This window comes from Gymnogyps californianus, chromosome 4 (assembly GCF_018139145.2).
Source record: "Gymnogyps californianus isolate 813 chromosome 4, ASM1813914v2, whole genome shotgun sequence".
Lineage (NCBI taxonomy): Eukaryota > Metazoa > Chordata > Aves > Accipitriformes > Cathartidae > Gymnogyps > Gymnogyps californianus.
The window spans coordinates 17,241,996-17,254,449 of NC_059474.1; the positions used below are offsets into that span (position 1 = coordinate 17,241,996).

Genomic DNA, 12,454 nt, shown 5'->3' on the forward strand with positions numbered 1-12,454 from the left:
ACTGCATTATTGCTCTTTTCCACTCTCTCTGTATGGAAGTAGGGCACGCATAAATGCCTCTGGCATAAGGGAGCTTATTAAGTACATCTATTAAACCTGTTTCCACACTGCACAATGTAGTTACTTTAGAGATGCTGAAAAAGATAGCACTTCAAAGTTCTGATCTCATTTCCTGAAAAGTGGTTTTAATAGTGAAAAAATACTAACTCATCTCTTCACAAATTTATCAAGTGCATTTGAATTCACACAACATGCAAGACAAATGCCCAATGTATCAGGCCACAACACACAAAAAGTAACCTCACCTACTACTTTAAAAGAAGGACTGCATAATATATATGGCCTAAGAAATTTCAGGAGTGGGAAACTAACATAACCTACTTCATACTAGTGCTCCAGGGACAGTGGAAAAAAATATATCTCTGATTTCAGATTCCACCTTTAACACACATGCAAGAACAGAGATGCAGCAGCCTCACAAGATCTGTTTTTCCTAAAGCCTGAATTTTAACCTACAATCCATTCTGTTAGGAAAAGGTACAAGCTCTTTCTAGACTGTAGAACAAGTAACCTTCTGTCAATTTAACTAGTGACCACTTCACAAAGTGATCTGCCAGTTATGTGAATTGTAGTTATTATGTGAACTATTATACAACACTTCCAATAATTTATGGATCTGGAACTACTAATTTAGAAGCAGAGGTGTGTGTTCCACATTATAAAGATCCTCAGAAGTATATTGTATCAGGAAATTACCAAGCTTTCCCAAATGATATCCTTTATATGAAAACAACAATTTTTACATTTTCTGCACTGGAATAAATTTTAATATTTAAAAAAAACATTAGCAAAATAAACAACAACTTAAAATAGCACTCAGCATTCCAAACAGGATACCTACATCTGCTGTGATGTCATTGAATTTTGTTATAAAGGCGTGTTTCACAATATCCACTGCAATTTCTGAAGCAACCACCATGCAAACATCCGGGAATAACACCCAAAGATGATCTGAAGGTTGGGAAGAAACAAGTTAGGCCATTTACTTCGATGCCAGTATACAAAACAAAATTATAACACTTTTGCTCAACAGTGAAAAATCCTCAAGAGTCTGAAGAGTCTGTAACTTTACATCACCACTCAGCATGTAGTGTGCAAGTTCTCGCTTATTCCATTGGTGTTCTAGAAACCTATCAGCACTATACAATCACACCACAATTGGGATCAGGTTCTAAAGCCTTTAGTTCATAAAGCTTTATCTCTACTAGGAGGACAACCTTTGCACGTACTAGGTAGTAGATGTTCAGTATGTATGAGGAATGCACAGAGCACCTGTGGTTTTAGATGCTTAAGGTAAAATTTAGGTAGACTGGTAACATTCAAGCAAAATACACCACCACAGATCAGGGCTCAAAATCATTAAATCAAAGTTTTAATAAAACAAAATCCAAATTTTACTCTATTTATTCAATATGGTATTAAAATCCTAAGTATAATCAATATTAAATTATGAATGGAAATTTTTACATCATCTTCTATCAAATTTCAATCTCACTAGCCTCACAAAATAAAATTCTCTAGGGGATCCTTCATCCTCAATGTACTCCAAGGAAAGGGAAGGGCTAGGAAGAAATCATTCAAGACACTACTTGAAACATAACTATGCACATTTGTAGCATAAAAACATATACTTCTAGCAGAAAGCATAGAGTCACTCTTATAAGAAAGCCAGAAATAGAAAAATGAGAATCTAAGGTATTTCACAATTTAAGATTCCTCAATTAAATGTCTGGCTACCCTTATCTTTCAGACTGAGGAAAGAAGCAAGAGGTACAGCTGTTGATAGCACAGGAATTTGTCATTTTGTATTTAATTTTTCTACTAGTTTACTCACCTGGATTCCATGAGAACTGTTCCATATTTCTTAGACATACAATTAGTAGCAGCACGTAATTGGTGAACCTCTCCTTTATATCTAGTTAAAAAAAAAAAAAGCTGTCAACATTTATTTGCATACATAGATATCTACTCATTCTGAGGTTCTATCATTTATTAAGTCTTGGATCAGACAATCTTCCACAAATTATTTGATCGGGTTTGAGGGAAGTGGATGCTGGGAACCTCACCACAGACAAGATCTCTGCAGTATGCTGTGGCCTGACTGGAGGTCCATCCAATGCTGCATCAACTCGGGGTTCCCAGCATAAAAAAGGACTTAAGTTGTGACTTGCTATCACCTTTTCTAATATGTTAATAAAATAGTCATCTTTCTTGAGAAAGTTTGTGCATTTCTTGTGGGATTCAAAAAGAACCAGCACCTCCTGGTGCAAAAATGGAGACAATACATCTGTCATTTCAAGTTATTAGCAAGGCAAATTTCATTTTCTACAGATCACAGATATCCCAATTGCTATATACTGGGTCCAGTAGTAAGGAAAAAAAAAAAAAGTGTTCAAAGACAACTATTACACCTTATTTAGAAGGTTCCTACTAGTCTTTCACATTCCCACCTTAAGAGGGAACAGCAGGATACATCAGCTCACTTATCAAAACTGTAAGAACTATAACACAAAAGCAGTCTGACTTGAGACCGAGTCCTATGACTTGCCCTCCCAGACTAGGCAGGGTCTTTTTTTCTACTTTGATGCCCTATCTCCAGAAACGACCCATACAGCTTGCTTCAGGAAGCATTACATTTTTTCATATATTAAAAAACCTCCCTGAAATTGTATTATTGAAAAATGGGGTAAAACCTAAAACATAATGTCACCACAAATTAGCAAGTCTGAAGAAGTCTTTTTAGATGACAGAACTATTATGAAAATCTGTGAAGATACTGTTATCACTTGTTACACCCGTTAATAACCGTGACAGTAATTTCTTTGTGGGCAAGTCATCTCCAAATCCAAAGGGTTCATTTCCTTAAGCACCTCGAATGTTCTGTGGGGTTCTACCTACTGGTTTTAGAACACAAGAAATAGAAATATTCAGAAGAACACACAAGGATCAAGCTGGCCAAAAAAATATTTGACTTTGACTTTGTGTCAGCAGCTTCCATCATCTCTAACTGACTACAGACCAACAACAATGTTCATGGCTGCAGTTACTATATTCAGTATTACAATATCCCTCATTTTAAAAAAGAAGTTTCAAAATACTGGCAAGCCTGAAGGAAGGGAGCAAAAAGAACAGAACAACTCCTCCAGGAGAGAGGAATGAAAAGCACACAGAATTCAAGAATGAGATTGCATTCACACACGTAAAAAGGCACATTTTGGGGTACATAAACTCATCTCTCAGTATGGGCTGGGGAAGGGTCAGAGGAAGCACAAGTTTCCAAAACAGAACAAGTGGCATATGTATGGGGGAAGACACAAGGAAATCCTTCAGTAAAATAAATTTAAATACCAGAAAAACCAGGACATAGGTGAAGTCCTAACCCTAATTTCTTGGTTTCCTGCCAATAACACTCCAACAAGTCAAGTATGTTCTTCTATGCTTCTGAATTCACCAAATACTGTCCAAATTACCAGAACACAGTATTTTCTGATAAGTCTAGTTATGCGATATCGCTTGGCACTGTCACCAATAGATTAATATGCAGTCTAGCATTCCTTGATCTATATTCTCTATCACACCCATTAGCAACTTGAAAATTAAACACTGAGTTTTCAGACTTTTGCCCAAAATCTCAAAAAGGTTTCATCTTTTATTTCCCACGTTGCATACTTCCACACTGCCATGACACATCATTGATCAGCAATGCCTAAGACAACACACAGATCCCATCTTCAGTGCTTCAGATACCAGAGAGGCCTGTATAGACAGAAATTCTCATGTGGGAAGTAAAGACCTTAATTCAGGCCTAAATATTAAAGCACGTCTCAAGCCAATCCTTCAGACATTTATTACCTGCTCAGTATATGTTAGCTCACCAGTCGACAGGATTAAATTGAGAACGGATATCTTTGGCCTTAAATCTCCTCTCATGCTGTAATAATAAACGTTTTTCCCCCACTAATTTCTGAGACTGGATGACAGGCTGACACCTATTTTTCCCCTCTGTTTATTTTTCCTGTTCTCACTGGCCTCCCTTCTAATCTGTTATCTCTGCTGCCACAGCTGTTCAAGGCCGCTCAGAGTGAGAGGAATGAGTGCGGCTGCTCTTCATCCTCGTCTCTCTCATCAACCAATTGTCAGAGATGCAAGCAAGGGAGAAAGGGCATTTTACAGCAGCTTCAACAGTAAACCCAAATGATTCAGAAATTCGTTTCATTTCTCACCCTCATGGACAAGGACAAAAAAGGCTTCAGGATATCCAAAACAACCAATGGTAATCAGTCCTAAATCCCAATTAAAATTTCAGAATACAAAATATGCACAAATAACGTTTCATTGTTTATTATGAACTAATTTGATGTTGTATATGTACATGTATTTTTTTTTAAACAGGTGAGGGGAATTTCCTGTACCATGTATTGCCACTTCTTAGATGATGTGGTGAACTACAGAATAACATCCCTAGATTCACACTTACGGACATCATGCTCTTAAAGAAGAACAAAGGGAAAGTAAATTACTATATTTGTGAATCTTGGGAAACAGTGACAAACCACCAGCATTAGTGTTCAGTTATAGAGAGTGCAGGTACTGACAAAAGGAAATGTCTCTATTTTGCTTTAGTATGACGAAGAGTAAAGTGGGAAGAAAAAGGGATCTCTGTTCTTCATTCTCCATCATGACAATCCTTAATAACATTGATATACGCCATTTCAACTCAGTTTTGAACATATCCCACAAAGTGTTGGTGATAAGCATATCACAAACTGTTTTTCAGTTAGAATACAGTGTAGCTTTAATAACCCTTTCCATTATAAGATAGGGTTAAATGACAGCCAAAATAACAGGCTGAGGAAATTTTACACCGTCTTCAGCTACCTCCACAAGCACATGATTAAGAAGTTTACTTTCTCATTGTTTATGCTCCTAAGTGTTGAAGAACTGACATCTACCACTAATTCAGATATACTTATCCCCCTGACTGGTCTCTTGTCAGCACATACCATGCATAGACTGCATTCTAATACCATGCTTAAACTCTACTCTTAATAGGGCTGGCCCTGAAGCCTGGCCACACATACTATATACTCCCCATATACACACTCTTTAGACTACTTTGAAAGATGACACTGAATTTGCTTGTGCTTCCATGCATCCACTGGTGGTGCAAATGACTACATACAAGTAAAGCTTTTCAGTCTCCTTTAAAATATGTATTTCAGTATATTGAAAATGGAAAGGAAGAATCAGATATTCCAAGACTTAGTACATCAGAATTTAGTGGTCATGTGTCAAAATCTAACCACAATATACCTTTTTCCATAAAGATAAGTTATGTGCGCCTATTAGCGTTGTCATATGAATAGAGGTGGTAAACATTTATTTCAAAGCCAGTAATGCACATACTGCCATAAATGCAATAGGGGAAAAAAGCAAGATGTACTTTTTTTATGTTGGTCCTGTGAAGTAAAGCCCAAAGGATTGCACATAGCCAAATCAGATTTTAAATACGTTTGCCCCACTTACATCAACCCTGCCATTCCAATTTGAACGGAATTCTATGCCCACATTAATAACACATTCTGCCCTTCTATAAATCCTTGTGGAAAAAGGAGACGTTCAGTTTAAAGGACTGATAGCAAAAGAGACCTGAAGTTTAATTGCCAATGTGTTAGAGGGTATCATCACTTTCAAAAAACATGTAAAAGACTACAGAAATGGATGTAATTGGAAATAAAGGATGTTCTTAGGACAGCACTGCATCTAGTATGGACTAGCGTAATTAATTAGCCAACATCCCAAACAATTGATTACTGAACTCATTCAGGAAGGACCTGAACTCTGAAGAACTCGGGTACTTTGCAGTGGTAATTAACAAGAAGGTCAGTGAGATCTCAGGAACAGAGATCCAGAAGTGGCACTTCTACTCACCTGGGCAGAAAATAGTCTTTAGAACACCTAGTTATTTCCTTCCAGATTCCCTCACACATCATGCAGGAATCCTTAATCATGAAGGAAAAAATAATTTTGATCATGTTAATCCCACTGTTTATATGTTTAGATCAAAAGCTGGTTATAAATCATAGTGTGTAAGAAGTGAAACAAGATCTTTTGGTTTACATCTCAGCAAATCCTACATAGGTCTAGTGACAACTACCTCTTAACAAGTGACCAGAGCACAAGAAAGGATCAAAGACTGAACAAGGAATCATCAAGGAGGCACCGACCTTTCTTAAATGTACTCCTGCCCCCAAATCCCTCATCCTTAAAATAAACAACTGGATTAGAATAATTGTATTAGAAAAACTAAAGCCACAGGAGAAAGCAGTTTGAATTCCAGAAACCAAAGGTAAAAATAAATGCTGTTCAATATTTTGATCAAAGCCAAAGAGACTTATAAATTGGGAACAAAGTAGAAAGAACAGAATTAACGAAAAAAAAAGAGTAATATGAAGAAAAAAAATGAAGTTCCTAAAGCTTCAGAATAAATATGTTAAATTTTTGAGACAAGAGATTTAAAAACCAAGGAATAATCTGGCCAAACAGCCAACTGAAGCAAATAACGTAATGTGCTGCACCTAATGTATTTCTTCATATGAGGTACAATTGTGTTTTGTGAAAAATTTAGTTTAGAGCACAGCTTGAAATTAAAATAAGACATTTAAAAGCATAAAGGAAGGCAGCATGCTGGGCTCTCAACAATGATGAAAGAGCTTCTCTTCATAATTTTGGTCTCCTCATTCACTAATCCTGAACCCTACAAAATTAGCTTACAGATACCTATTTCAAAAAGAGAATGTACTATTTAAATTTAGGGAAATATTGCTTCCTGCTACAACAAATAGAAGGTTTTACGTCTTCTGTATACAAGTCTTTTCCAATGGCCACCATGTTTAGATTACCTGGGTGTACATAAATTTCCTTGTAAAAGTCAGGGTGACAATGTGAAAGTAGTTTTGCTGCAGCTGACAAATCAAAGCTGCAGGAACCGATATGGTTGAAATCACAGATTCTGTAGCTGCAATCTCAAGCAGCTATACAAACCCTGAGATCTTTGTTGACCTCCTGCACCTAAAAGATAATAGGTTTGGTTTTATTAGATAACTGTGTAACCAATGTATATCTCATGGTCTGTTGAATTAGTTTTTATGTAGATGATTCAGAGTTCTTTTAGTCCTGAAGTTTTAATGAATTAACTGTTACAGCAGAATTTTAAATGGCCATACAAAGGTGAGAAGGATCACTGACTCCACTGACATGAAGTCCAGAACTGGAAATAGCGGGAAAAATAGTACAGCCACACATCAGCTCGCTCTTCACAAGCCAGTGCTGAGCACAGTGCCACCTGAAAATGATTTCACGATTTCCAGATCTAAACTGGTAGCTTGGTGGCACTTCATATCCTGGTGTCTTACTACATAGCGTCTTCAATACCATGCAGAGCTCTGCAAGGTATTTCAATGCACGATATAGGACATGTCTTAGAAAGTACAACTGAAAGTTCATTTCTGTTTTCACGCTTCTATTCACAAGTTTACTCGCTTTTGATTTCTATTTGTAGCAACTTCTCTTGATCACAATGTCTACTCTTGAGGTCATTGATATTTTACTTTTCTGCTAGTTCATATTTTTCTTTTGATTAACATGTTAAATAAGAAGGGAGTTTCACCTATTCATGACAAGTTCCTCAGACACCTCTATGAGACTGAGCTTATTTTCCACCCCCCATTCCCCCCCAAGAATTAGTATATTTAGCTTCTGTGTACTAATCAGTACCTTTTCACTGAATTTAAACCGCGTGTTTGAGACAACAGCAATATTTTGAGCAGAGTCCCAGAAAAGGTGGGACAAGGGGGCATCCATTCAGTCTGTCTAAGCTTAATCAGCTACTGTTGCCATGTTGCCCTACAGCAGAGACTGCAGACCTGAGAAAACAGCTGGAAGAAACTAAGAGAAAGGTGGAAAATATATGGGGGAACCTACATTTAGTGCTTTATTTTAGCAGTTTAGTTCAGTCCAGGCATGCAGTTTAAGCATATCGTGTTCTAGGACGCAAAAGGCACTCCAAAGGCTAACTGGAAGCTCAGTCCACAGGACCAGACTAGTCTCATTTCCAGGGGTAGGATATAGCATTGGCATAGCATGCCAAGGCAAGATGCACTACCATTTCAGCTGCAGGAAACAAAACATTTAAAGGATAACAAAGTTATCAGAATACATGAACTGAAGCAATACTGATCCATCCTTACTGAAGCTGTGATGCAGTAAATCTGTTCAAGTTCAAAAGAGGTGAAAATCTCTTCTAAAAACCTGTCTACGTTATTTATCTATGAGAAGAAAACCACCGCTATTTATAATCATACTGAGAAGTATTCTAGGAAAAGTTATCTGTTTGAAGGGAATATATTAGCTTGTGCACTCTTCTATGCACTTTGTGCACTCTTCTATGTATGTACTCACCTGCTTCCATCCCCATATGGTATAATGAATGGCATCACTTTTTCCACCAAGTGATAAAGGGAGACCTGATATTGCTATTATGGGTCTTCAACAATAATAGCTAGCAATAAAATACTGATATACATTTCTTCTAGCATACTATTGCAGGTGCTTTTTATGGAAGAAATTACTAGCCATTTCTAATAGCAGTCCCTCATTTATTTCAACATTTAAATCAAGAAAGAGACCTCGCCTTTCAGTAAGAGAGCTAGGTGCATACTTGTAACTATTTTCTGCGAGTATTGTGATTAATGAGAGAAAAGTTAAGAAAAAACTCATCTATGTTTTCTGTCAGTATTTTAGTAAACATCACTTTTAGATGTTCTCACTGTAAAGTTAAATACATTTAATTTAAAAAATATAAGTATTTTAAATCTTGGAACCAAAAATACATACTAGTAGCACAGAATAAACACCTTATCAACCCGGCTGGGAAGACCACGTTTTTGGGTTTTTAAGAACTTCTATGAGGTAGATTAAAATTTAGTGCTAATTTTTCTGTTACATGATATATTTAAGATTTTATGTAAATAGTCTTTCATCCAAGGCATCACAAAACAATTGCCATTTAAGATTTGCACGTAATATCATTGCAGTTTGCAGATGAATTAGACAAAAATCACATCAATAGCCAGAATTCAAAACCTGAAGCAAGCCTGCTGAAAGTTTAACTCCAGATAAAAAAATCCGAATCATCTGTTTTTAAATAAGTAGCTACCTTTTTTTTTTTTTTGACTTACTGAACATTTGAGTTCTCTGGTTTAAAAAACTAGGAGTTGGAATGAAAAAATATATTCTATTTTGTTTGCTTATCTGTATAAATAGCTTTGACCAAAAAAGTAACATGCACAAAATAACAGAAACAAATGTGTTCAAAGATGAGAAAAATGTTACAAGCAAAGAACTCTAGTATAACCTTAAAGTGCAATCTCTCCTATTAGTTTGAAACCAAGAATGCAACAAATATTTCAGATGGCTGATATCAGTATTAGAAAGAACGTCCATCAAAGGATACCTGTAACAGCTTTTCCTCATGAGACACACTGAATAAGAGTTCCCAAATTTCATACTAAGCAGCAATACAGGTAAGAAGTGCCAGAAGCACAACATGTTTCCTAAGTACCCTCTACTATTATCTTGATAGCATGTCAAAAGTTACAATCATCTCTGGTATCTCCTTCATAAGCCAGCTACTTCATCATTACATTCTTTTTGTGTGTGTGGGGGGGGGTATTTCAAGATCCATCCTCACAACTGCCAAACAACATGCATTCTGAGATCACTGTCAACACAGGACACTACAAAGCCAACTTTTTGAACACAGAAGACTTCAGACACTTCAAAGCATGGATATTTTGAATACCATAACTTAAATCTGAAATTTGTATTTAATAATAACTTTAGCACACAGCCAATAGGTTGTTTTAGCACCTCAAATAAAAACTAGCCATTTCAGCAAAAACAGTGTTCCTGGAAGTGGAAACCCAGTTTTGTCCTACTGAACCAAACAGTAATAGGGGAGATGAGGAATTTAAGTCAGAATGCTCGAATTCACCAAGGTAAAGCTGTTTTAACAATAATATTAAATAAATGAATATATTAAAAAATCAGCCTCTCACTTCACATTTTCTCCTGATTAGCACAGCTATACATACCACTATTTGACATTTGAAAAAGATTGTTCTTCTCAAACTTCTTGAAAACACTTCCTTTTATTTCAACGAACTGCAATTTTTAAAAACAGTTAGTTAGTTTTTATTGATAAAAAATTGATATAAACAAATCAGACAATCAAATAATATGCAAATAGACATATGATACACAAAGGAGGATGCTGAAAAAAATTAAGATAGCTATATAATAAAGCTACATACTTACATTATTGGACATCATGATGGTAAGCAGTGATTTATTGTGGGAGTTGAAGGCCACATTAAGGGTTGTTGCTTGAACCATTATAAGAATAGCATGCAGGACTAGACAGCAGGGTTAAGGAAGCATATTTGGAAATAATTTTTCTACAAAACAGTACTGAACAGCACCAAAACTCAAATTTCCTATTTTGTTTCCAAAGTTTAACAAAAAATTTCTATCCCCCTGTCAACTAGATTTACAGCAAGAGCGTACTTAAACCTATGTAATGTACCCACAGTGCTTTGTAGCATGTAATAATTACATTAATTTTTCTTGTTCTAAAAGAGTCCAATGACATTAGTCAGAAGAAACAGCAATACAACCTGAAGGAAAAAAATCCGAGAAAGATTCAGAATTAGCCTAAAGATTTCAGAGAAAATGGGAAAGTACAAGAATTCTAAATTCATCACCACATCTATCGGACTATTTATCCCTTTACAGATCATTTTCATCAGTTCACTGTAAGGTTACTTCACACTAAACTTATTTGCATCCTGAATATGCATGAGTTTATCCCTTCATTTCAAGAAAATGTTTTCAAGCTAGGTGTTTGTAACATTCCACTAAATGACAAAACCTCACTGTCTTCAAGACCCTGTGACCCAAAATACTCAAATACAAATCAGAAATCAAAGTTTCCATGAACTATCCAATTACTGTTTTTCATTTTACTACACATTAGCTATTAAAAAAGCTGTCCACTACTGCAGTGGAATACCATTATGAAGGTTTTTTTTAAAGCAGGTTAAAAGTTTTTTTTCCATTCATTTTGAAAACCTGGAGTACTGGCAATCTTACTTTGAAAGTAAAGGAACACTGATTTAGGAATACTATCAATTTTTCAAATATATTAAAATAAAATAATGCAGAGCAATTACTGTGTAATTTAATTTAGAAAATTTTGCAATTCATTGAAGAAAAAGGATACAGACATACAGCACTGCCATGAAGAAGTGAGGAATCACACCTATGTGAGCTCTTTTTCTTTCCTTAGGTTCTGTAGCTGTCCAATAAAGAGCATCCAAAATATCTTGTCCAAATGAAGAAAACAGACGATCAGCCACCTAAACAAGAAGAACTTTTTACTGCCTTAAAGCAGTATTTTTCTCTCCGACACATGAATATGTCACTGTAAATACAGCTCAACCTAAAAAAAGTTTCACATATTTATCACTTTCCATCTCTGGTTCATTCCATTTCCACTTTGGATTTCACAGTGATACTGTTCCTTTTGTATACTCAGCTGCTTACTTTCCCTCTCAAATCTACTATCCCCTTTTCAACAGTATTTACAATATATAACCACATAGTGTTATCTTAGATGCTTCCTTGGAAGACATCCAAGTACAGTTCAAACTTCAGCCTTTGGTAAAGCAATACGTATGTCACGTCAAACTATCCTACATGTTTTTTCCCATCCCCCTAGGTATAATAGGGGAAAAAAAATAATGAAAAGTGGATTTCATATGTGTGATAGGGAATAACATCAGCTTACAGGTACAAAAGGGACTGAAAATAGATTTGGCTGTACTGTTTCATCTTGGAATAAAGTATATACTCAATAAAAATCGCTGCATAAAGCAGAATTCAAAATTAAAAGTACTGTAACACAACAGCAAGTGATCAACAGGGACTAGAAATTCTGCCAAAAAGGGAAAATTAGTTTGAAAAAACTACAAACACGTGAAGCGTAACCCAAAGAATATATGCACAAGTAGGGAAAAAAAAAAAAAACTTAGCAGTAATTCTAAAGATAGGAAAAACATGGACAGCAATCTGAGCTTGTAATTCAATACCACAGCAAGAAAGGTTACATGGAGTTCCACCAGTTCTCAACACTTCATCATCAGCAAGCATGTAAAACGGAAGATCATTACAAGGAAAGACTTTTCTGCCTATACACTACAGGTCAGTAATTTTAAAACTAAGCTGCATAGGACAACAAAAACAGCACTTCAGAAATTAAATTTGGTACCACAAG

At 35.8% G+C, this 12,454-nt stretch overlaps 1 protein-coding gene across 2 annotated transcripts in view; it reads right to left on the reverse strand.

The window, feature by feature from the left end:
- The window catches only part of TAPT1 (transmembrane anterior posterior transformation 1), a 49,247-nt gene that overhangs the window by 11,300 nt on the left and 25,493 nt on the right, over nucleotides 1-12,454 (reverse strand). For both annotated transcript variants that reach the window (XM_050895397.1, XM_050895396.1), the window contains 5 exons: nucleotides 11,402-11,537; nucleotides 10,438-10,535; nucleotides 10,215-10,284; nucleotides 1,895-1,975; nucleotides 902-1,011 (listed from right to left, as the gene is read on the reverse strand). In XM_050895397.1, the coding sequence (XP_050751354.1) occupies nucleotides 902-1,011; nucleotides 1,895-1,975; nucleotides 10,215-10,284; nucleotides 10,438-10,535; nucleotides 11,402-11,537 (495 nt within the window). The remainder of the gene's footprint in view (nucleotides 1-901; nucleotides 1,012-1,894; nucleotides 1,976-10,214; nucleotides 10,285-10,437; nucleotides 10,536-11,401; nucleotides 11,538-12,454) is intronic.